General features: G+C 44.6%; 1 protein-coding gene across 8 annotated transcripts in view; it reads left to right on the top strand.

Moving 5' to 3' along the window:
- Positions 1-27,266, top strand: part of PKP4 (plakophilin 4) — a 643,120-nt gene that overhangs the window by 447,055 nt on the left and 168,799 nt on the right. For all 8 annotated transcript variants that reach the window (XM_069225136.1, XM_069225133.1, XM_069225134.1 and 5 more), the window contains one exon: positions 13,437-13,569. In XM_069225136.1, coding sequence (XP_069081237.1) covers positions 13,437-13,569 — 133 coding nt within the window. The remainder of the gene's footprint in view (positions 1-13,436; positions 13,570-27,266) is intronic.

The following is a 27,266-nucleotide window of genomic DNA, read 5'->3' as shown; positions in this document are numbered from 1 at the left end:
ACACCCACCTTATTGGAGATGCAGTAACCTTGTGTCACCACCTTCATGGCTTCCCACTTGCCTCTCACCCATGAGGCCAAACCCGCATTACCGAGCCAATAGTTTGTGACGTCCTTGCCCCGTAACACCTGGAATGGCTTATCTTCAAGCATCGCTGGGTCTAGGCGCCTTATAGGACCACTGAAAGGAACACAATACAGGGAAGTGATTGGAGTAGGTCTTCATCAAATACTCTGCCCTCACCACCCTGCTGTACAGTGCCCCTCACGTATAAAGCCTGTCAAGCCAGACTTCAAGGTCGTACAAACCAGAACGTTATAAATACACATAGGGATACGGGTACCCTCCAACAATAGACCAAGTCCCACCGTACCACCCAGGAGGGGGCGTAGTCCACCAACCTAGTCACCAGTGCACTGCGCAGGGGTGGACGTCCACCACCCAGTTAAAGTTGCACCCCATTACCCTCCAATATGGCACCATCACCGCCAGGAGGGGAGGCAGTGTGATCAGGAACAGCACCTGGTTGACGCTCGGAGCATAGATATTCGGGAGAGCCACATCTCTACCATCTAAGCGTCCTAATACTAAGACATAACACCAATCCAGGTCTATAACTGCCCTGTGCAACTGAAAGAGGACCCCGGCTCTGATCCAAATAAGACAACCTTGCAAAAAAGTGAAGTAAGGGGTGGCAGATAATTCCTGTAAGAACTCAGGCCTGCCATTTTCAGCTGTTCTGACGTCGGAATCTGCCCTCACTCCCTAGACCTATACCTGAGGTGGCAGACAGGGACTCCCAGGGGGTCCCATGAGCTCTAAAGCTCTATGGCGGGTGGGTGAGTGTGGCAGTATGGGCGGCCAGGGAATCGCAGGCAGTGAGGAGCTCAACCTGTTTGCGTCCTTGCCATATCGGCTGGCTCCACCCCCCATCTACTCTAACACATTATAAGACACTTTCTAAGATAACTTATTGGAAATTTGCTGGGTGCCTCCTCAAAACTTCTTTTACCACTATAACTGTGTATACCAATTACAAAAGGGAATATGACACTTCCCAGGTTGATACAGTGAATGACTAATAATCCCAACTAACATTGTGATCAGGAGCAGACAGGATTTAAAGAGATCACCTTGAGGGTATGGCAAGAGACATACAGTTCTTGTTCCATGCAGTAACCGTATTGATAAGAATGCTGAAAGTATCATGCCATGTTAAATCTGATTGATTGGAAGGACTACAGTGCTGTCCGTGAGAGTGGACCTTGGAAAGGGAGGAGTAGACAGGTGACTCTTGGGCTCTGCTTCATTGAACTGTTGAGATTTCTCTGTTCTAGACAAGAAAGCTTGTGTGGCTGAAATATGTTGTCTTTAAAATAATCAACATACCTTTGCAATATATCTGATGCATGAGGCCCCAGATGGATAGAACTGTTTACTTATCAGACTTACCCAGCCCATCAGAGTGCAGACCCTGTACTACGATGGTTATGCTGGTAGAGAAATATAAATTTATTAAACCACTGTGCTTCTGCTGTGTTGGTTTATGGTTTATATTCTGTTGTATTCATTCCTATGTTTTTTGGGTTTTTTTTTACCACCCTGTAAAGAAATGGCTCCCTGTTGCAGTTACCCCCCACTTTTTGCCTGATACTGATGCTGACTTGACTGAGAAGTGTGCTGGGACCCTGCTAACCAGGCCCCAGCACCAGTGTTCCTTCACCTAAAATGTACCATTGTATCCACAATTGGCACACCCTGGCATTCAGATAAGTCCCTTGTAACTGGTACTTCTAGTACCAAGGGCCCTGATGCCAAGAAAGGTCTCTAAGGGCTGCAGCATGTCTTATGCCACCCTAGAGACCCCTCACTCAGCACAGACACACTGCTTACAAGCCTGTGTGTGCTAGTGAGAACAAAATGAGTAAGTCGACATGGCACTCCCCTCAGGGTGCCATGCCAGCCTCTCACTGCCTATACAGTATAGGTAAGACACCCCTCTAGCAGGCCTTACAGCCCTAAGGCAGGGTGCACTATACCATAGGTGAGGGTACCAGTGCATGAGCACTGTGCCCCTACAGTGTCTAAACAAAACCTTAGACATTGTAAGTGCAGGGTAGCCATAAGAGTATATGGTCTGGGAGTCTGTTTTACACGAACTCCACAGCACCATAATGGCTACACTGAAAACTGGGAAGTTTGGTATCAAACTTCTCAGCACAATAAATGCACACTGATGCCAGTGTACATTTTATTGCAAAACACACCCCAGAGGGCACCTTAGAGATGCCCCCTGAAACTTAACCGACTGTCTGTGTAGGCTGACTAGTTCCAGCAGCCTGCCACACCAGAGACATGTTGCTGGCCCCATGGGGAGAGTGCCTTTGTCACTCTGAGGCCAGTAACAAAGCCTGCACTGGGTGGAGATGCTAACACCTCCCCCAGGCAGGAGCTGTGACACCTGGCGGTGAGCCTCAAAGGCTCACCCCTTTGTCACAGCCCAGCAGGGCACTCCAGCTTAGTGGAGTTGCCCACCCCCTCCGGCCACGGCCCCCACTTTTGGCGGCAAGGCTGGAGGGAACAAAGAAAGCAACAAGGAGGAGTCACTGGCCAGTCAGGACAGCCCCTAAGGTGTCCTGAGCTGAAGTGACTCTAACTTTTAGAAATCCTCCATCTTGCAGATGGAGGATTCCCCCAATAGGGTTAGGATTGTGACCCCCTCCCCTTGGGAGGAGGCACAAAGAGGGTGTACCCACCCTCAGGGCTAGTAGCCATTGGCTACTAACCCCCCAGACCTAAACACGCCCTTAAATTTAGTATTTAAGGGCTACCCTGGACCCTAGAAAATTAGATTCCTGCAACTACAAGAAGAAGGACTGCCCAGCTGAAAACCCCTGCAGCGGAAGACCAGAAGACGACAACTGCCTTGGCTCCAGAAACTCACCGGCCTGTCTCCTGCCTTCCAAAGATCCTGCTTCAGCGACGCCTTCCAAAGGGACCAGCGACCTCGACATCCTCTGAGGACTGCCCCTGCTTCGAAAAGACAAGAAACTCCCGAGGACAGCGGACCTGCTCCAAGAAAAGCTGCAACTTTGTTTCCAGCAGCTTTAAAGAACCCTGCAAGCTCCCCGCAAGAAGCGTGAGACTTGCAACACTGCACCCGGCGACCCCGACTCGGCTGGTGGCGATCCAACACCTCAGGAGGGACCCCAGGACTACTCTGATACTGTGAGTACCAAAACCTGTCCCCCCTGAGCCCCCACAGCGCCGCCTGCAGAGGGAATCCCGAGGCTTCCCCTGACCGCGACTCTTTGAACCTAAAGTCCCGACGCCTGGGAGAGACCCTGCACCCGCAGCCCCCAGGACCTGAAGGACCAGACTTTCACTGGAGAAGTGACCCCCAGGAGTCCCTCTCCCTTGCCCAAGTGGAGGTTTCCCCGAGGAACCCCCCCCTTGCCTGCCTGCAGCGCTGAAGAGATCCCGAGATCTCTCATAGACTAACATTGCGAACCCGACGCTTGTTTCTACACTGCACCCGGCCGCCCCCGCGCCGCTGAGGGTGAAATTTCTGTGTGGACTTGTGTCCCCCCCGGTGCCCTACAAAACCCCCCTGGTCTGCCCTCCGAAGACGCGGGTACTTACCTGCAAGCAGACCGGAACCGGGGCACCCCCTTCTCTCCATTCTAGCCTATGTGTTTTGGGCACCACTTTGAACTCTGCACCTGACCGGCCCTGAGCTGCTGGTGTGGTGACTTTGGGGTTGCTCTGAACCCCCAACGGTGGGCTACCTTGGACCCAGAACTAAGCCCTGTAAGTGTCTTACTTACCTGGTTAACCTAACAAATACTTACCTCCCCTAGGAACTGTGAAAATTGCACTAAGTGTCCACTTTTAAAACAGCTATTTGTGAATAACTTGAAAAGTATACATGCAATTTTGATGATTTGAAGTTCCTAAAGTACTTACCTGCAATACCTTTCGAATGAGATATTACATGTAGAATTTGAACCTGTGGTTCTTAAAATAAACTAAGAAAAGATATTTTTCTATATAAAAACCTATTGGCTGGATTTGTCTCTGAGTGTGTGTACTTCATTTATTGTCTATGTGTATGTACAACAAATGCTTAACACTACTCCTTGGATAAGCCTACTGCTCGACCACACTACCACAAAATAGAGCATTAGTATTATCTATTTTTACCACTATTTTACCTCTAAGGGGAACCCTTGGACTCTGTGCATGCTATTCCTTACTTTGAAATAGCACATACAGAGCCAACTTCCTACACACCCCCTCTCCAAACTTCCTCCCAGCACCACATTTACTTGTAATGCCCATTTTCCTAAGGTTTGTGAAACCAATCCCTAAATTATCTTCCTATAATGGCCTTGATTATCCTCACGCTCAGATTAATACATAAGGTCCCCCAATGCCGTCCGCTCTGAACACCAGTGGCTTACCTCTTGATACGATGATTGCTTAGACTATATTCACAGTTAGTGCATTGGGATATAGTGTTCCTTGAAGAAGTGAGGCTTCCGTCTTTCCTAAATTGAAGTAATATTGGGGTAGTCCTGATGAATATGGTGATGTTGTTCTATATCCTCAGTGCATAGATGGAAAAGGCTTCCTGCCTTGTTTTTGTTCTCTTGCACACTTCTTAGGCTGCAGTCTGATGGTGTCCTTGCTGCAAGTGTACTGAGAACCACCAGAGTTGGTGAGCTTGTCTACAAGATAAAGGAGAGGACTGACTTTGATGGCTTTGTAAATGATGCAGCTGGTTTTGAAAATGATACTTATCATGAAGAGCAGCCAATGAAGTTCCATCAGCTTGGCAGTAAAATTATCATAGTTCTTCAGGCCCTGGATGAGATGTGTTGCGGGGTGTAGGATGCCCTTAAGAGGTGCCAGTATGAACGCCATGGAGAATGGCATTACCACCATCAAGATACAAGAGTACGAGGGCTTGAGCTGAAGTTTTGAAGTTGCTTTCTGGGGTTCAAGTTGTTTAACATTTATGTCACTAAGCCAGGTTTGTACCTTTGTTTCTTTGTTGTGTATGGTAACATAATTCCTAGGGACTAGTTATACTGTTTTAATGAGCAGTTGGGTGTACATTATTTAATATATTTATCAAAACCTTGGGGCTTCAGTGAGTTGACACCCTACAATAGACCACTTCACTCTTAGCTAGTGTTACTTAAAACCATGAAATTATGTTAAAGATATCAGAGTTTTATTGTATTGAGCTGCCTAGATAAGTACCAGACTCCCATCTTCTAGAACTCAGGGGAGTTTCTCTAATTGATTATCTCTGTCTATGATCGTGGCTTTTAAAGCTCTCTGGAAATGATAGTAAACATCACTGTAGTAATGACAGTTATCTCTTAAAGAGAAGTTATTGTCCAGCTGTCTTGCAGATTGAATTATTAAGAGCTGTTTTGTAATTTCATTACAAGACCGGAGGCTGACATTATGCGTAAACCTTTTATTGCTGCCCCAACACGCAGACATTTAAAGAACATTAAACACATTATAAAACATGTAATCCAAGTTGGAATCGTCAACAAAGTATATAAATCCATGTCACAAAAGCACATTCCTCTTTTATTGGCTGCTCCTGACAAAGATAAGGACTGTTCTTCAGTTTATTAATGTTTTACTTACTTTGATTTTATTTTATTTTTTATCTTTACAGATGGGTGTTTTTCCTCATACTCTTGCCCCTCTAATTTATGGTCAGTTCTGTTTTATCCTTGCATGCACAAAACCATAGAAATTTAACAGTTATAGTTATACTTATCTCAAGACACTAGAATTGGTGTTCTAAGGTAATCATAAGTCGCGCACCGCCATGCACAGATTTCTCATCAATAATTTCATTACAAATGTTAGAGTTATATAAATAAATGATGTCATAGAAGATGTCATTATTGAAGTAATATATGGGGTAAGTAGCAGTGCATGGTGAGGGCTCAAGTTATAGATACTATAGACCACCAGTTATAGTGTCTTGAAATAAGTATAACTGTTGGATTTCTATGGTTTTGTGCATGTAAAGTCTGTCCCTAACTAAAACATCCCTCTGACCTTTTGTGTTTTAGTGAATTTCTAAGATTTTTTAAATTAGAGTTCCTAACTATAATGTCCCTGTAACCTTTGTTATTTTTCACTGAATTTTTAAGGCTTTTTTAAAGTTAAGTAATAGTAAATCACCTTACATTAATCCAACCTTCACCACACACGTCCTCCCACCCAACACCCCCAGCCACCCATGCCATGCACGAACTTTGATTATGTGCGGCAGTGGTTGGCCACAGAATTGTTAAAAACCTGGAATTGCGAGAAACACCCTTACTTTACTTTGGTTAAATTCAATAATTTTGGAGAACTTGCAGTTTACGGAAGCGGTACTTCAACTGGGGCACTGGTTAGGTTTATTTGTAAATGCTTCCCGTTGAGGTATAATTTCTGTGAAATGAACATCGGTGCCAGAGTGGATCATCACCTGCTTATTTATGTAAAAAGCGTCCACAGTTTTGTGCAAAATGTCTACCCAAATGGAGTATTTTCTACTGGCCAATTAGTAAGTGCTACTTTGTTTGGTAAATGTGTAGTGCACATCCCACTGTGTCACTGTAAGCCACTACGAGATAATGCCTCCCGTGATCATACTAAAAGAAGTAATATGCACTTTGTTAGACCGCGGGGGAGCCCCAATTCCCCTGCAGTCTCATTGCTCCTGCACGCAGGAAGCAGCATAAAATGCTGCTCCCTGCATGCAGGAACAATTGTCTCATCTGTTTTCCTGCCCGCTTAACAGCTGAAAAGTCCTCTCCCAGCGAGCAGGATCAGTTTTTCTGCTCCCGCCCACTGGCAGCGGACTTAGTTTGCCTTTGCTTGGCCAAGCGCCATGCGACAGAAGACTACTATGTCCCGAGAGTGGACACCTCTGAACATATTAAGCTGGCCGGGGGGGGTGGGGGGCCGGGTTGGCAGTCCTCATGACTATAAATGAATCCAGGAAGGGGACAGCCCAGGGGAAATGGCTGGCGAGTGGCACCCATGCCCTGTTGAAGAATTTCCTTAGCTCAAGGGAGGAGGTGGTCGCCAAGGCAATTTATAAGTATGGAGGTGGGTCAGCACGCCCTGCCTTTTTTTTGTTTTGGGAGTCACAGCCCAGGGGAGGTGGTGGTCCCCAGGATCTTAAAAGGCCTAAGGTGGGGGGGCTGCACACCTTATAATTGTGTATTGGTGAGGTGTCAACCCCTGGGGGCCCATATTGGCCATGGGGAGTGGGTCCGCATTTGTTCCCCCATCCTAAATTAATTAATATTAACATATGCCCCTGGGACCTGGCACACCTGGTGGCTGAAATACAAATAAGCGTGGGAAACCGCAGTTTAAAAAAAAAAAAAAAACGGTTTGATCATCCTTTGTGATTTTTGCTGTGAAAATAAAAAAACAAATGCTTTTTGGGCAGGTGGGGTCCCTATGGGACCCCAGCACCAGGCCTAGGGATTCAGGGTATTCCTACCCTGCCTCCTTTTCTTTTTTTTTTTTATGTTTTTTTTTTTTTTGTTGGGACTCTGCCGTCAAATGGCTGTCAACACTTTCTGGTTGAAGTGTTGACAGCCAATCAGATCTCAGCATGAGATCTTTCGGATCTGCGAAGAATCCGTGACCCTAGATATCTATATTATTTTTGCCTTAATATCTCTGAAACTACTGAAAGGCTTGACACTGAAGTACAAAAAGCACGCTTTCTGGACCAAGATCTAGCTTTCTGCCAGATTTAGTGTAATTCCATCCAGCGGTTCGGGCTGTAGTTCTGTCTAAAACTCCCTATGGGAATTGCATGGGGAAAAAAAGCATTTAGCCACTCACAGACCCACAAAACCACTTGCACACCTACTTACGCACCCACTCACAGATCCACAAAACCACTACCACACCCAGTCACACTCCCACCCACATACCCATACAGCCATTCACACACCCACTCACAGACCCACAAAAACACTTTCACACCCACTCGCACACCCACTTATACACCCACACAACCACTCGCACACCCACTCAGACCCACACAGCCATGCACATACCGACTTAAAGGGGGAAGGTTTAGAGGGTGACGGGGGTACCCACTTAAACACACTCGCGCAACTGTACACCCAGCCACTCACAGACCAACAGGGTGAGGTTGGCTGCATACAAGGGGTTGGCCGCAGGTTCTGGCCACAGGACAGGCCCTGCGCCCCACTCCCCCCCCCCCTCCCAATTGCACATGGCTGAAGGCTGTACACAGCGGCAGGATGAACATATGGTAATTAAGTATTACTTTACTTTTATTTTTTAATCCTGGAAATTCACTGAAAAAACATAGGTTACAGGAATGTTAGTTAGGTTCAGATTTTACATACAAAACCATAGAAATTCAACAGTTATGGTAATTCATCTAACTAAGGTAAATGACTTGAGCCCTCCCATGCACTGCTAATTACCTCACATATTACATCAGTCATGACGACTTCTATATCATCGATAATATCACTGCAACATTTGCAATAAAATTATTGATGTGAAAACTTGCATGGCGGGGCACGAGTTATAGTTCCTTGAGATCATTACAACTATAACTGCTAAATTGATATGGTTTTGTGTGAGCAAAATCTAAACCTTACTAAAACGTCCCTGTAAACTTTTGTTTTTGTTTTTAGTAACTATATATATCTACACACACACACAATCCGAAATCAAGACTAATAAATCTATTACTATTTATATATACCTACACATTCTCAATATCAATTATGAACACAATATTATGGCAGGGTGCTATCTGAAAATTTACCTTGTGGTGTAATATCAAATTATTTTGTAAGATTTCAAAGTCAACTGGGAAACATTGTTCCACCTCAGACAAAGGTCTGAACTAATGTTCATCTGAATTCATTAGCATTAGCCCGTAAGAAATGTTGCCTCTGGTGTAGCTATTGTTGATTTGCCATTTTAATTATTTTATGGGGCTGTTGTAAACTCGTGAATGCCACCAGGCACTAGCTTCAGAGTGCATTGGGTAGGAATCGGGTTAAAAGTGTGTAACTCCAACGCCTGAATGGCAAAATTACTGTATAGTTGAGACAGCGAGAGGATAATAGTGTCTGTTGTCATTCAGTAACACGACGTTTTTATGGTGAAGCCTTCAATGACCACATATTGCCCTTAGTGGACTGGATTATTGAAAGTAATAACCTGGACTTATGTGTCATACTGTACCTCTTCTGATATTAAAACCCCGTGCACATCTTGTTCCCTAGATCGGTGGTTTGTCGTTTGTGATGTTAATCTGATTTTAAAGAGTGGTAATGTATATCTTTGTTAGTCTTACCTTTCATTCCAGTTTGCAACTGCAAAGGAATGCGAGTTAATTGAGCTGTATATTTTCCTCTTGGCTTGATGAAAAGCAATGTTTGAATCATTATGCGTGAAGCTGACATCAAGAGTGTGTTTCAGTTTGTACGAGTTTGTGGTCACAGTTAAATCTTTACACAAAGGCCCTTGTTTTAATTTTCTGTTTGATAATTTACAAGGGTTTCAATGTGTTCTCTAGGGAACCTGCGTCAGGTAATGCTGTGCTTTTGGACATTCAGCATCGTTTTTTTTTTCCCCATGAAAGATCTTTTTTCCCTGTGGAGGAACCTCCTTCACCTACACTACCATCAAATTTAGGAGTGTTCACCTCCCTTTCCCACTCTTGGAATACATTTACTCCTGCCTCTGAAAGGAGCAAATATGCGTGCTTGTCTAGTGTGGGATGCTACATGCAGGCTCTGTGTAACTTCCCTTGGACTTATAGGTTCTTGAGGGCTCACTTGTTTTTATAGGATGCCCTATCCAGAAAAATATCTCAGCTACCTAAGGTCATATTACACGTTGTGCCCCGGGTGCTCAACGGGCATGTGCGCCTGCTTTGTGCATCCCTGTAGCACAATTTTATTACAGAAGGGGCAGCAGATGCACAATAGTGTGCCAGCGCTGTTATGAGAGGGCACTCCTCATTTGCATATAGGCGTGTTCCTGTGCAAATGAGGAAGTCGCTTTGCCTTTGCACCCATGCCATATTATATATATTGTGAAACAGAGGTGCTTTGAAGCAGCCGCTGTGTATTTTAATTGAACGCATTACCCCGAGGGCAGCACCATTTTGTGGGGGCCATGGGAATGGTGTTTTTTTTTGTAATACAGTGCACTGTCCTTGCTTATGTCTGATGCACCTTTTGAAAGGTTCCCGATGCATCTTTTGAAAGGTGCGCTGTGCCGCAACCAGTAAAAGTGCGCCACTTACATAATGTTGCCCCTTGGTCCTAAAAGTGCAAATCTCTTAGTTGTTGTTATAAAACAGTGTAATTTATAGCGTATAGATTTCTAGTTTCACTGATTAGATTCTAGTTCCTTAGTTGCCATGTGCGGTTTACTGGTGTGCAGATTGCCTAGCAATTTTCGATTTTCCGTGTTGTGATTATCACTTTGTTAATTGGGATGATCTGCAGTTTAATTTTATCATGTGGGGATCTGCACATAGGCTTTTTCGCCCACTAAAATACAAACCTCCTGGAAGCCTTGTTTATAATTTATTTAAATAACCAGCATTCCAATGTTACTCGTGTCTTATCCTCTCTTGATTAGCTATACTCCAGCAAACATTTCAGGTTCAACATTAGATTTGTCAAGTCGAAGAGAAGGATCCCTTGTACTCAAATGGACCCAGATAATGGGTCTTGCCCTTGAGTTTGCCCTAAAGACTTGCCACATGGGGACTATATGTTCATTGTGGAAGTTTTATAAAATAAAAAAAAATGCAGATACAGCTTTACTTCTGTTTATCAAATTCACCTTAACCCCTTCGCTGCCAGGCTTTTTCCCCCTCAGGTGCCAGGCCTTTTTTGGCTATTTGGGGCAGTTCGTGCTTAGGCCCTCATAACTTTTTGTCCACATATTCTACCCACGCCAAATTTGCGACCTTTTTTTTCCAACATCCTATGGATTCTAGAGGTACCCAGAGTTTGTGGGTTCCCCTAAAGAAGACCAAGAAATTAGCCAAAATATAGCAAAAATTTCGTTTTTGTTTAAAAAAAAACAATTGAGAAAAAGGGCTGCAGAAGAAAGCGTGTGTTTTTTTTGTTGTTTTTTTTCCCTGAAAATGGCATCAACAAAGGGTTTGCGGTGCTAAAATCACCATCTTCCCAGCTTTCGGGAATCTACCAAACCCAGACATTTTTGGAGGCTTGCGTGGATCCCCCAACATTTTCTCACCCAGACTCCTCTGCAAACCTCAAATATAGCTAAAATAAATCACATTTTCCACACTTTTCTTTGTAGGATTACTGTGCTGGTACAAATTTCCTTCCACCCAGTGTTCCCCTCGGTATTCCTTATGTGGGTGGTGTCAATTATGTTTCAGAATTATAATAAAATAGTATTTTGAACTATTGTGCCACTGCCCTCTGAAACTAAATACAAAATTCTATCTTGAGTTGCATTTAGCTTTAGGTCTTCAAGTGATGTGATGTATGCGAGTTATCTTTTGGCCTCCCCTGACCACTCAAAACATCTCCTTGCCCTATGGTTGTTGGTGATCATGCCTGAGGAATGGTCTGTCAATTGACCAGTAATGCTCAGGTGGTGGAATGCCAGTAACAAATAGATATGGGGAGCTACTTATTTACATCACTACAAATAAAACATTCAAAAAGTTGTCACCGGCCTACACCGCAAGACTTTGTATTCCATCTCTGCATATATATTGCTTGTTTCTTAGTATGAATAAAATTAGCCGCATGCTTTTGCAGAATATCTGTAACAAGCTATATATTTGTTGATGCTGCTATTGCACTTTGGGACTTTTCCCATCCTTCCCAGCACATTGGGAACGCTGTTGCTTAGATGGACGGCAAAGGACATGTTCTCAGATATGTGCTGTAGCTTTAAATTTTAAAGGTGTCCTTTGAGGAACAGAGGAGCCTAAATAGGACACAACAGTATTTAGTGAACTCAGGTTTCCTTCAGCCCAACATCAGTACAAAGTCTGCATATGTACTGGTAAACTGCACAGCCTAGGCTCCTGCAATTTTGTTCATGTTGAAGTGGGCCAGCTAGCACATTGCAGTCATAGCGAGTCCAGTTGGAGCTGCCCTAGTCATGGACAGGACTCTGGCTATGTTGGTGAAAGTTTTGGGCTTTTCTATTCTAGTTAGAGGTTAAAAAGATGAACAATATTATGCATTTAGGGAGTGTCATTCAGTCAATCAGGGTTTGCAAAGCACGGCTACTCTCCCGACAGGGTATCCAGGCGTGTGCAGATCCTGGAGAAAGCAGTGAAAACGAGGGGAAGGCAGCCAAAAAACGGTGGCAAAAGCAACGGGAAAGTGGTGAAAACTAGGGAAAAGTAAGGAGAAGGCACACAGAAAACCGGGGAAAAGTAAGGACTAAGCACTGGTAAACATGGGAAAAGCAAGAAGACAGGAGCAAGAGTGATGCACCAGCACAGGTAGAGCTGGTCCGGGGACCTGCCACCATGTGTCACCATGGAACAAAGTTTTTAAATGTGAGACTGCATCTGTGTCTTAGCTAATGTCCAAAAAGGGGAAATTACTTGCTCAGAGACAGTAGGCAGCCGGACCCGAACACACAATAGGAGGTAAAAGTTGTATGTAAAAGAAGGCCTAACATTAAGCACCCAGTAGGGGAAAGGACGTGAATGAACAACAAGCAGTGACTCTGCTTTCTTTGATGTCTGTTCTGGTCACAGAGGAGATAGTTTGCAGGGTGTCCTACAGAAACATCTGCCTAAATACATGGACATGGCCTTCTTGATCTTAACCAAAGCCCGATGCAGTGAGCTCTCATTCTAGGGAAGCATGCCCCAGACAGATCAGATCTTCCTTGGGGGAAGTGAGCCTAACGGTATTGGGTATCTAAAAGCATAAGACATAACTCCCTCATGAAAGGATTTTAAGGAGAACAGTGTGTGTACCTGTCTTCTGCTGGCTGTGCTTGCTATTCCCCAACTGCTTTCCATGTCTGCCATTCTTGCCATTGAATCTCATTGAATCCTCGTTTTACTCCTATTTGACTTGTCTGGAAATCGTGATTCAGGTAAATTATGCTGCACAAGGGCTATCAAATATTACTTCTCAATTCGTTTTGGGGGGTTTGAGCGCCTCCCAAAATACTGACAGCTGATGTGAGGGACACACCTGCCAATATGGCCTCCAGCCATAAGGTTTTAAGATTAGCAAATATTTTTTTGTGTTTTGTTCATTTATAGAAGGATATCACGTTTCTAGAATTCCAGAAATAGGAAACTTTTATATTTACATGGCATCTTCACAGAAATGTTGAAGTACCTTTTTTTTTTTCCACTTTCACAGGGAGTTTGCGTGGCGTGACCCAGAACTGCCTGAAGTCATTCATATGCTTCAGCATCACTTTCCATCTGTTCAAGCAAATGCAGCAGCCTACTTACAGCACCTGTGCTTTGGAGACAATAAAACAAAAACGGAGGTATGTGAGGAGCCTAATACAATTCATTAAATACCTTTAAGTGATGAGCAACTGAAGTTCCCTTTTGTCTACTAATTGTCATTTTGCTTATGGCTTGTTAGATCTGATATCCTTTTACTACCAATCTAATATGAATTAAAGTTTTGAACCCATTATACATTTCTAAACCAGTGTGTCACAGAAGTTATAAAATATATATAAATATCTATTTAATATATTTCCGTAAACAACCAGTGCTGTGAATGTGAATTTTAAATGCACAGACGATAAGTTATTAATATATTTATCAAGGGCAAAAGTGTACAAGGCAATTTTCTGCATCCGCTGCTAATTGAATTTAGTTTTGTGTTTGTGCCATGAAACTGATGCATAGCTAAATATTTATGTAAAACAAACTCTTATGATTTTTTTTGTTCCTGTACTCAAGGGAAGTGTTGTTATGATTTTTACTGTTCTCCCTCCTCACACAGACCTGTCTCCTGTCCAGGTGCCTTTCACTTCTCCTGCACGTGAGGCGTTCCTCTGCAGCATCCCTAGGACCCCAAGGCAGTGTGCCCTCCCTGCTTTCTCCCTAAATGTCCCAAATCATCCTTTGACCACTTGCAGAGCACCTAGCTCAGCGGAAATCAGGGCCCCCTCCTCCTGGGGGCTGCATTCTTGCAAGACTAGGCCACAAGATTTAGGGAAACCCTCTAGCTTTCCCACTGCAAGTCCATCCCTCATTACCCCCCTTAGGAAATAATGGGCTGCAGTGCCACTGGCTTTTGCAGAAACAGACCTCAAGTCCTAATGCCAGGGTATTAGTTGAAATCAGAAGTCTTTCTCTGCAGCAGGTATCAGATGTCTTCTCTCTTCCTGTGGGGCATTCCGTCAGCATTGCTTCACCCGGGTCCAAACTGTTCTCAGAACTCTATGCCTTTTGCAACCCAGCTCTAGAAACTTCTGGGTAACTGTGAACAATCTAAACCGACAAAAGCAGGCCTGAAGTAATATCCCTATTAGGGGAGAGAGCTAGGTGGCCTTCCTCCCAAAAAATTTCTCAGCAGCAAAAGGCCTACCAACCACCACGCTCTGGGAGACGCACTCCACACTGCTGCCGTCAGCGAGCTTAGCCCCTCTTCGTAGAGTGCCAGCATTGAAAGGATCACCTACCCCGGACATGGCACCTCACAAACCTGTAATATCAGCTGAATACTGCTTTCTCATTATAGACTTGCAGCCCCCCTCTGCTTCCTCATAGAGCTCCAATTCCCCAAGATAAATCTCTCTTAGGCACACCCTCTTACACTGCCCTCAACTTAGTTGAAGACTGTCCTCTTGAACAAGAAATTGTAAGGGTAGTAGAAACAGGAAGGAAAGATGGTGCTCCCGTTTCCAAAGGGATACCCCTGGCCATTTACAAAACGGACCCACCGTAATGGGCCGGAAAGCTGGCAAATCTCGATTCCAATGCAATTTCCACCAAATGCATACTGGACTTGCGATGTGGCACAATCATTTCCTGAATTGTGTAAGGGAGAGGGAGGACAAGACCTTACCAGAGACCTACCGCCTTATTACCCTACTACAAAGTATTTTGTGACTCTTGTATTATTACACTTGACTGTCAGGGCATGACTGTCAGGGCAGAATCGAAGAGGATAATATCATTCAAACTGGGTTTAGAAGAGGCTGCGGCACAACCACACATATGCCCTGTCAATTTTATGTGAACAAATGGAAAAGCATCCTCATACAACATATCTCTGCTTTGTTGACTATAAGTCTGTTTTCTACTGCATAAACCACACAAAGCTTTGGAGGAAACTCAGGTCTTGGAACATCTTGTTTTATCTGCTCAGAGGCACTTCATACTGGTACTTGGGTGCGAATCAAAGTCTTAAATGATGCACTTCTGTGAAGAAAGATCTATGCACACCAGGGTCTAAAGCAGGGGTGTGTGCTGGCACCATATCTTTACAACCTTTTTATGGACAACCGCTCCCCAGCCCTCAATGCAACTAACATCCATGCCCCTTGCCTCGTAACATATGTATTGAACCACTTTCTTTAGGCAGATGACGTGGTCTTGTGCAGTCAAACCAAAGTAGGTCTGCAAAGGCTGACTAACACCCTACAGCTGCACGCCACGCAAAACAACGTAGTCATTAACAGAAACAAAACTAAGGTGATGATGATCAGTAAGGCCATCAAGAAGCACACATCCTGACACTTGTGTACGCGCACACTGGACACAATAAATGAATATAAATATCTAGGAGTTCTGCTGGAAGACTAGGAAACTTTTAAGCAACATCTGCAACCATTCACAAATAAGAGCAGTGCCTAAATTATGGTCTTCAATACCCTATATAACAGTTTGAAGGACCCAACACTTGATCCACTATTAAAAGCAATGATTGCAAAAGTCCTGTCAACCCTAACCTATGGCAGTTAGGCTCCCCATGGTCAGGATGGAGCCCTACTGGATCAACTTCAATCAAAAATATATCGGGAAATCTTTAACCTAGCACAGAGATCATCCCCTCAGCCAGGTGAGCTTAGAGTTTGGCCTTCTGAGACAAACAATCAGTAGGCAGGGTACAAAGTGCTGCTTTAAATTAAAACACTTAAGACTCTAACACACTAAATAACATCCTGTGGTCCCCAATTTCCAACACAGGCATTGTTAACAGCAGTAAATTCAAAGAGTATCTAGACCAATCGTTAGCAAACCTATAACTTTGCAACCTATTGAAGTTACCAGTAACATACAATGTCTTTAAAAAGTAATCTGTAAACATCCCAATCGCCAAGCTTTCCATACAAAAAGACAAGTTTGTGAATGGATCTCAGTCCTGGAAGGTGATTAACAGCTACTCCCAGCTGTAGCAGGTAAAATACCTGCACTGTACATATCTTCTACATCTCAAATTAAAGCTGTTACAGTGCCACCTGGATGGTTTGCCTTTCTCTCCCAAGCTGTTGCTGATTGGAGAGATGCAATACGATGTGAGCTGGATACGACTGACTCACTAGGCAGATTGGTTGCATTGATGGTGGCCTTGAGGTACCATGCTTGGTTAAGGATGTCTGGCTTTTTGGGTGACGTCCAATCCACCCTTATATACATGCCTTTTGATGGCAACCATCTCCTCGGAGACCAAGCAGACTCACTGCTCGAGTGTGTTAAGGAGTCCCGGGCTGCTACCAGGTCCTTGCATCTGGCAGCTGTCCATCGTCCCCCTCAGTCTGCTTTTTGCCCCTTTCGTGGTTACGGAAGGGGCACCCAACCACATCCATTTCACTACAGCCTCCATTCTGCGCATGCTGCTCAGCCTCTGCGTAGCCGGGGACATAGGATTCAATGTCCTTGTGTATCAGGGAACCAGGGGTTGTCTCGCGAGTCCACCGCCCAAACCCCCCCCCCTCCTTCTGTGGTGGCCTCCAAACCATCCTAGTCTGACGCTTCCCCACCAGGGACCAATTGGAGGCAGAATTCGCCATCACCTGCGCCACTGGCAGTCCATCAGGTCAGACAGATGGGTTTTGCAAATAGTCAGAAGGGGCTGCTCCCTCCCTTTGGAAATTACCCCTCCGTACATGCCACTATCCTACGATCGGATGATGAAGGGTCACCTGGCACTTCTCCACAATGAGGTTACAGCTCTCTTAGCCAAGGGAGCCATAGAGAGGGTCCCTTTGCCAGAAGTAGATTGTCATTGTTATTCCTGCTACTTTCTGGTGCCCAAAAAGGAAAAGGTCCTCTGCCCTATCCTAAACGTTTAGTCCCTCAATCTCTTCCTCAAGAAGAAGTTCAAAATGCTCACTCAGGCCCAGGTTCTATGTGCCCTGGACCCAGGAGACTGGATGGTAGCGTTTGACTTGCTGGACCCCTAGTTCCATATACCCATCCTGCCTGCCCACAGATGTTACTTGCGGTTCCCAATAGGCCACAAGCATTTTCAGTTCACCGTGCTCCCCTTTGACCTTACCAGTGCCCCTCTGGTGTTCAACAAGGTGATGGTAGTTGTCGCAGCTCATCTGCGCAGGTCAGGGGTTTCAGTCTTCCACTACCTCGATGACCGGTTGTTAATGGCTGGCTCGTCCCAGGCTGTCTTCTCCCACCTCCAGACTAGGACAGACCTCCTTCAGTCGCTGGAGTTTACTATAACTTGCTGTAGTCTCACCTAACTCCCTCTCAGATGCTTCCTTTCATCGAAGCTGTTCTGGGCACTGTGTAGTTTCTGGCTTATCCCTCGAGCGTGGAGTCCAGGATATTCAGACTATGATACCAGTGTTTCAGCCTCTAACCTGTATTTGGTGAGAATGACTGAGGCTACTGGACCTCATGGCTTCCTGCATCATGCTGGTGACACATGGCAGATGGCATATGCGGGCTCTGCAGTGGGACCTGAAGTTCCAGTAGGCACAGCATCAGGGGAATCTCTCCGACATGGTTCAGATTTTGGAGGGTACTGTGCAAGATCTGCAGTGGTGGCACTTGAACCGCAATTGGGTCAGAGGCAGATCCCTCTCCCTTCCCCATCCACATCTGACGGTAGTGACAGATGCGTCACTCCTGTGATGGGGCAGCCACATGCACAAGGCGAAGATCAGAGGTGTCTGGTCTCTGGCGGAGTCCGGGCTACACATCAGTCTTTCGGAGCTCAGGGCGATCAGACTGGCATTGAAAGCATTCCTTCCGTCTCTCAAATGAAAAGTGGGGCAGGTGTTCATGGACAGCACCATTGCCATGTGCTACTGCAAAAAGCAGGTTGGGTTGAGGTGGTGGACCCTTAGTCAGGAGGATCTGTGCCTCTGGCATTTCCCAGTGGTTCAACACCTGGTGGACTCTCTGAACACTAGAGTGGATGAAAATGCCTGGTCGATCACAAATGGCGTCTCCATCCAGAGGTGGTGCAAGGTCTCTTTCAGCAATGGATAGAGCCTTGGTTAGATCTGTTGGCCTCTGCAGAGAACGTGCAATGTCAGCAGTTTTGCGCATTGGAGCTTTCAGAGCAGCACTCGCTCTGCAACACTTTGTCTCAAGAGGAGCTCAGGCCTCCTGTATGCCTTTCCACCCATAACACTTCTGCCCAGAGTGGCTGGGCCCAAGTAATCCTTGTGGCTCTGGACTAAGCATGAAGAGTCTGCTATCCCGAACTGTTGAGCATGGCCATCAATCCTCTTATCAGACTGCCCCCTCGGGAGGATCTTCTGTTGCAGCAGCAGTGGAGGGTTCTCCATATGAATCTGTACCGTCTCCGCCTTCTTGCGTGGAGATTGAGCAGTGGCAGTTGACAGCCTTTGACCTTCTGACCAAAGTATGTAATGTTATCTTGGCAGCCAGACGTCCCTACACCAAAACGGTGTACACCTGTCGTTGGCATAAATCTGCCAAATCTGGTGAACCCGTTTCTGACCCTCTTTCTGATGTCCCCTTGTTGATACTTTCTTTGGCCCAGCACGGCTCTGCCTTGGGGATCCTCAAAGGTTATTTGTCTGCCATATCTGCCTTTTTGAGGTTACCTGTTCAACCCTCTTTAAGTCTCCTATTTTTAGTAGGTTCCTTAAGGATCTTACCCACATTGTCCTCCATCCACGTTTGTTGTTTCTCAATGGAATTTGAACTTGGTTCTGACATTTCTCACGTTGGCTCCTTTTGAGCCTCTTCACAATTGTCCTCTCAGGCTTCTAACATTAAAAACAGCCTTCCTTGTGCCCATTACATCTGCCCGCAGGGTGAGCGAGCTGCAGGCATTGTCGTCTAAGCCATCCTACCCTTTTCCATCTATCCTGACAAACTGGTGCTTCGCACCAGGGCTTCCTTTTTGCCAAAAGTGGTCACACCCTTTTATGTAGGTAAGTCCACGGCCTTGCCTACTTTTTACGCACCCCCACATCCTTCTAAGGAAAAGGAGAGACTTCACCACCTGGACCCAAAAAGAGTGCTAGCGTTCTACTGTACCAAAGAGTTTCGGTGGATGATCAACTCTTTGTTGGGTATGTGGGTGTGGAGAAAGATTGTGCAATGCAGAGGAGGATCATCTCTTGGGTTGTTCTCTGCATTAAACTGTGCTATGCATTGGCTGCAAAGGAACCCCTGGAGGGGTTTATCAGGACTCTATCAGAGCAACAGCTGCTACCACTGCATTAGCACGCAGCGTTCCAGCCCTGGACATCTGTCAAGCAGTAATGTGGGCATCCTTTCACACGTTCACCTAACATACAACCTGGACAGTCGGGTCAGAAGGGATGGGTTCTTTGCCCATTTGGTTCTGCAGGACTTCCTAGTATGATCTTCTTCGCAGACCCTCTCCGGGGATGATGTTGCTTAGGTATGTATTCTAAGGTAAGGAATCTGCAACTAGAAGTCTCTATCAGATGAACAAGTTACTTACCTTCGGTAACGCTTTATTCTAGTTGCAGATTTCTTACCAACACACCCATCCTCCCAGGTCTGGGGACATGGACTTCCCTTTCCGGGCCCTAGTTTTTGACAGACCTGTGGTCAGTGTTCTTCATGGCTCTGCACTTCTGGCCTGGAAATTCGTGCAAAGAAACTGTCAGCGCGCCGGGATGGTGCCTATATATGTCCCATGATGTCATATCTATCATGCACGACGCTGATGACAGACGTGGAGCCAACCAACACCACCTGATGGGGCATAGGGGTACTGCTCAAGAAAAATCTCCAGATCCAGACTGACGCCTGGGGGAAATTCTAAGTTAAGAAATCTGCAACTAGAATAAGGCATTACCGAAGGTAAGTAACTTGTTCGCCGCACTGTAAAGCAGCCTGTTGGCAACATCTGGGGTGCCGCTCTACCTTTAACTATTACGTTTGCACAATTGATGGATTGTTTCTGTGGCTAGTTGCAACTCTAGCCTAGAGCATGTTACTGACATTCTAAATTGTTGGCTAGCAGAACCCATTAATCTTAGTTTGTTTGCTAAGATTAATACATTTATGAGGGGTGGAATACGTGAGGTGTGCTTGTCTGCTTCAGCGACCAGAGGGTCACAAGCTAAAGTATTTGTTGGAATTTCTGAGGGTCAAATAGTGACCATGATCAGACTGACCTGTGACTTCTCCATGGATACATTGCCCTCCTGTTAAGCCAAGCCTCAAGTCAGTGCAATAACTAAATGTACTAATTTCACGGTCTGACACAATTGAACTAAGTGGGTGATTTTTTAAAGCATTTAATACATGTTTAATTCAACCGCAAACAAGCATTAGTCAAGAGAAAGTTTGGAAATTTTTGAAAAGTTTGTTTGGCAACTCCGACCCGAAATGAGAAACCAGTTCTGACAGGGCAGAGGTCTAGGATGCCAGTAAGGATATTTTGAACAGTTACCTGGCCACCAGAGCATTTTTAAGTCCAGTTTCAAACTTTACAGGCTGACTGCCATAGACATCAATGGAGTGGTCCTGATGCTGTGTATACAGGATGAAAAAGATGCTCAAGGATGCTTCGGTTGAGGTGCGGTCTACGTGGGTGTTTTTTGTGGCGAGTTCACTGTTCATTAGTAATGTGGGGTGACTGTAGCCACAGAGGTCCGGGGTCCCACAAAGTCCTCTTTAATGCAGTAGCCGGTCAGTCGATGCTGGCTACTTGTCTCCTTGTACCACTGTTGAGGCGAAATCCTCTGGGGGGGCTAGTGTCCCTCATAGGTGACAAATCTGGACTCGAATGGCACTCTCGAGTCCAGAAGACTCAGGTGTAACTTTTGGCCATCAAAGATTGGTCACTTTAGGCACAAGGTGGCAGGTAGCAGCAAAACTGCTGCTGTGGCTACCAACTTGCCAGTTTGGGCTTCTTCTAGCTTTTATGTCCCAGGTGCTATTCCGAAGGGGGACAGCTGACTGAGCCTTGGAGTTACTGCTTCGATCTGGGGCTGGGAATCAACTTTTCAGCGAGCCAGGAGGCACAGGCCAAACTGCAGCAGGTAGAGTCCTTCCGAGGGTCTAGCCTGTGTGCAGTTTCAAGGGCAGCAGGGCCTTCGGTCCTTTCTCCAAGCACAACTTGTACTGAGGTCCAGAGTGTCAGTGGCCCATATTTATCCCAAAAACGTGCCCTGAGGGGACAATATGGTCACTAGCCAATAGGCTACCAGGTCCACTTCTCTTTGGTGACAATGTTCAGGTGATTAATGGCATTTGGTAATCTCACAGTGCGATATTCTTGCCACTGTCAGGATGTCTGAACCTTCTCTTGACTGTGAGGAGCTTGGTAGCCCACCCCAGAGGTGTGACTACCTAAGGACTACACACCCACAGCAAAAACGGCTTAGTGATGAGTTTTCTCTCTCTCTCTGGCCAACTTGTTTACATGGACAAATGGCAGCCCCTCACAAATGCAAAGATGGCTTCCCCTTTCAAGCTTGCCTTATGGGATAACACCTTAAGTGGTTTCCTGCAAGAGGGGGCGGGGTAACACCTTTCTCAGTAGCTGGCTGCTATTGTTTCTAAGCCTGGGAGTCTTTCACATGTCTCCCCAGACTGGCAGAAAGCGGTCTGTTGGCCAGAGTCCGTGTGAGGCTACTGGACCAGCTGAGTTACAGAGCAGCGTCTTTCTAAAGCTTGCTTTCCTTTAATAGTGACAATAAATTCGACCTGAGCATCCGGTCGTGTTCAGTGCCATGATTAATTTGATACCTTACAGTACCCAGTTAGGTAGTCCTATTCAGAAGTTAGCCAGACCGAGGTGCCACCCAGTAACCCTGTACTATTCAATGGGGTTACTAACTTTTCTACAGCAAAATGACAGTTTGGGATGTTTTGCTGCTGAGACATGAAAAATGGATGGTTCACTTAATAATATACAGCTCCCTGCCGTAGGGCTCTAAAGACCTTCCTTAGGAGAGACTTACATATATTGTTAAGGGAAGGGTTGGCTTTGCCATTGGTTTAAATTGCTAAGTCAAATTGGCAGTGAAAACACTGCCATTCCAGTCTGCAGTGGCAGGTTGGGAGCCACTTTGTTCTTTGTCACACACAGGGTGGCACAATTATTGCTGCAGTCCTGGGTGGACACTCTGCCTTACATGCCCTGGGTAACATATACTAGGGACATAAAAGTAAGTCAGTACTTGCCAAGCGGATAGAGCCACTTCGACGTATACTTTGGAAGGGGTTAGAACACTGGCACTGAGGTCAGGTTGGCAGACCTCAGTGCACTGCCAAATAGAAGAAGCAACAGCTAGTAGTCCAAATGGTGGCAAAAATGTGTAGGGGGGGGAACCTTAAAAAAGCCTGTTTCCTTACAGGTTTTTTAAAAACTGGGAAAACACGGTCTCTGACAGTTTCCTACCTAAGTTTTATTTAACATATATTCACTTCAGTGGCACATATACTAAAATTGGAACACTATCATATAAGTCAACCCTGGCACCCACTGTACCCAAAGTATTTTATGGTATTCTGCATAGATGGCCTTAGCCTCTCTCCAAGGAGCTTTAGGTCATTTTCTTTTTTTATCTGCTAAAGTTGGTAAGAATCTCTAACTGTGCAAATTATAGGCTGATCTCATTTCTAAGTCCTGCTCTAGATGCTATGGCTAGAAGTTTAGTATTGTGTAAAAAAATGTTTTAAAAAAACACCTTGGGCCACATGTACATAGGAAATTGGTTTGAAACTCCCTAATTACGACTTTTTGTGAATTGCAATTAGAAAGTCTCAAACTGCAATGTACAAAGTGTCTCAGACACATTTAGCGATCCCCAATGAGTAGCAAATGGACCTGCCTCATCAGTATTCATGAGGCAGGTCGCAGTATGTGACAAATTGGGAATGGTAAAAAATCACAGGGATGGTGGCCTGCTGGGGTCAACACACCAACCACTGTGTCGTTTACATATAGCAATATTTTTAAAAAATCAAAATGAAATGTTTCTTTTCATTTTTTAAGAGTAGTCAGTGGTCCATAAGACCACTGCCTAGTCTTAAAAAATGTTTGCACCCACATTCACAAAGGGGTTTGTGAACGGGTTACCACCTCCTTCACGGAGTTGGTAAAATGTGAATGTTTTTTGTGACCACATTCCAGTCGCAAAACATTCACACATACCACTGCAAGTCGCTGTTAGCAAGGGGCACACTTAACACAGCCCTTCCTAATACCGGATCACAAACCCTATTTTGCGAGTCAGTAATATATTACTGACTCGCAAAATAGGGTTAGTACATGTAAAAAGACTATAGCAGTCGCAAAAGGGCTGATTCTCCATTTGTGACTGCTAAAACCTTTTGTACATGTGACCCTGTATTCCTTGAAAACCTTATTCATAACTAGATCCATCTCATGGAAATATTTTTTCTTAAAGAGAAGTATGGATTCTGTAATATTAAAGTGCTAGGTGAACGATGTACTTCATGTTGCTATGTGCATAGATGGGGAGTAGACTTTTAACAGTATTGACTGGTTGTTCCTGATGAAGACTATAGAAATATTCTTTCCTCAACATTTGTAGACTTAATTCCTCTGGAGCATAGTAAAACTAGTGCATTTGTCTCAGCTAGTAGCATTCTTTCCTTTCTGAAAGGGTCTTCCCACAATGTGGCACTCGACAGGACTGCCCTTTTTCTCCTTTATTTAATTTTTTGTGTTTTAAAGGTGAGTGGCCAGTAATTTTCATAAAATACGAAGAGCATGAGTTGTGCCTTACTTGAGCACAGTCTTGGGTATGTTTCACGCATAAAAGAAGATTGTATCAGATGGGCCATTATTAGTATAGGTCTTGAGGATGAAATTGATTTACTAAACAAGTGCATTTCTGAGATGCATCAAATGTATTTTCCTTGAACATATGAGAGCTGGCAGACACTTTGAAAGATTTCCTCTAGTGAAAGGTAATGAAGGCTACATTTTCTTTGGGCACTTGGGAATTTACTCCAACATTGGGAGGTTTGTAGATTTCCTAGCCTGTGTTCATGCTACTCTTCTTTATTTTACATCACTTTTCTCAATCAGTTTCATGTTCGCGAAAGAACGTTTGAATTGTCGATAATTCATGATCATGCCTTTATTGTGTCCACAGTCCGCAACAATATTATTTAGTGAAAGACTGAGATATCAGGGAGTATGATTTTGGATTTGGAAGTTTCCCTAGGAAATCCTCTGTGGCACTACCCTAATAGCCAGATACCTAACAAGATATTGTAAATTGTATTTATATACAGCTACTCCCCCTGATAATGTGTTGTCCTTGTGAGCTTGGTAATAACGAGATACTAATATTTCTTAATATTTATGAAAATTAGAATTTTGATTTTTTTCATCTTCTTAAACTCTGATTGAATGTTGAGAAGGCTGAACCTTTAATCACTGTGCGGACAGGAGCTGGATTGGAATTTTGCAATTAACTCCCCACACCGTAATTGTTTGGCTAACAAATTTTGTAAGGAGAAACCTGCTGAAGTTTACTTTACTCCTATGCATGCAGAATTTGGTGAGGTAAACACACATTCAGCATGCAATTCCCCATTTTCCAATTTAAAAAAACAGACTACGAGCTATATCCCACCCTCTGAATATACTTCACCTCTGAGTATCAATATTTGCCTGGTGCAGTAAACATGTCATTCCAAATCACCCATGCATAATGAAGACCTTACAAAAGTGTATAATATAAAAAAAAATTGAATTTTGTAGATATGGATGGATTTGTAATGTTCTTAGAGGGGCACTTGGTGAGGCGTCTTTCGTGCCACCTGCTGCAATTATTCTTAATGGAGATTGTCTTTGTCTTGTTTTTGTAAATTATTTGGAAGTCCTGATCAACTCAACTTTGTAGTGTCTTGTCTGAAGAATTGGGTAGACAACTGGCTACTCCTGAATGGAGTTAAGATAATGAAAATGACCAACACAGTTGCCTAAATGGGACATTTCTGCAGACGACTCCTTCTGGGGCAGTGGAAACAAGTCTTTCATTCTCTCACAAGCTGTGTTTTTGTGAACATCTGAACAGCTTCTGGAGTTAAGTTCTTGCATGTCTCAATCTTGCTACAGTTCTGGATCATAGGGGATTTGCTATCTTCCTACATACAGGTCATTTATACCTTTCCATTGGCACATGTTGGACTTATAATTCATGGCATTCATTGTTGTAAAGAAGTCAGTCTTTAAATATGGCAAGGTGGAATCTTGGTTGAGTGATTTAATAGACTTGGCAAGTGTGGGCAATGCTTTACATAGTCACAAGTCCACTGCACATAAGTTTGAAACCATTTGGGGTAACTCAGAAGAATAGTATGCACAGTTGGCCACAATGTTTTGGTTACTGAAAATGCTTTTGTCACATGTTGTTCTGTCCTGTTTTGTACTCTATTGGTTGTTTTCTTCTTTCATTCAGTCTCTTTGAATTTTTGAGGAGGGGTGGGTTTCTTTATTATATTTCATATAATGTTTTCAAATTGTCCAGACATGGGCACTGTGGATGCTCGCCATTGCAGTCATGGTTGATTATCCTGACTCCTCCACTGCCTCCAGGGTTATTTCTGCCTCTTACTGGGTTCGTAGATTGTTGAAAGGGCGATAGGGCGATGACGCCACTTGGCCAGTTAGCGTCACACTAAAAGAATAAGTAGATGTGACCTAACTCTCTCACTGTTCAGGCACCACTGTTAAACCTGTCACCCACCCGTGGGACTACTGGGCACAGCGTAGGACCCCCTCTGATCCATCCGGCGCCAGCAGTCAGCCTCCTCCTCCAGGTACACATGTTGATGCTTCTTCATCTGTTTTACCCCCACTCTATTGAGAATTGCCTCCATGGCAGATGATAACAGATGAGAAGTAAGGTCGTGAATCTCACCAGGAACTGCCACAACTCTTGTCAGTTCTACTGCCATGCAACAGCAGGCTTTGCAACTAGGTGTCTTCCATCCTGAAATCGAACTGCTTCCTAGGTACTCTGAGAACAAAGCCGAAGGTCAGGGAAACTGCTCCAGTGATTCCTGTACTACTCCTGTTATTCCTCTACAGTTTTCTGTGCCAGATGTTCAGCCTTTAACACCCAATACCTGCCTGTACTGCACAGTTTGACTACTCTTGAGTATCTTTGAATATCTTTGTACCATACATAGGCAAAGAAAGAGATGCAGGATGGTTTCAGATACATTTATTGAAAAGAATGCAATCTGTGATGAAATATATGTGCTGCAATTAGTAGGGCAATGAGCTATAACAATATTAGAGTGGTGGTGACCATCGAAAATAAAATAAATAGTCTCAACATATTGGAATAATATGCTTGTGAATCCTACCTAGCCCCTAAGCAAGAGGATAACAGTGGCAGCCTAGTATGTCCGTACTTAGTCCATGAGAGGACCAGCCACGCCATTACCTGAAAGAAAGGGGTCTGCCCGCCGTCTCCTGGGTTGCCTGTAGAGACAGGGCCTAGGTCAGCAATGAAATTGCATGTAACATGGATGGTATTCTGGCTGGAATTACCGCCCTGTTGTCCATTGGCCTACACAGTGTTTTTATAAGAAAACATGCTTTCATTCTATGAAAAAAGCCTGATGTGGGCAAGTGTCTAAGGGTCTGACTGATTACAGACTCTTGTGGCGACAATTTGTAGCTGGATTATTATGTACTTGAACACGTCAACCTTGGACAAGGGTACATGGTGAAATGTTGTGCACAGAATAACGATGCTTTCGCAGAATCAGAGTTGCAGCTGATTAGAAAATAAAACATCCCCACTGA

Source organism: Pleurodeles waltl, chromosome 3_1 (assembly GCF_031143425.1).
Source record: "Pleurodeles waltl isolate 20211129_DDA chromosome 3_1, aPleWal1.hap1.20221129, whole genome shotgun sequence".
NCBI lineage: Eukaryota > Metazoa > Chordata > Amphibia > Caudata > Salamandridae > Pleurodeles > Pleurodeles waltl.
Note: the sequence above shows the minus strand (reverse complement) of the source record. Positions and strands in the feature narration are given on the sequence as shown.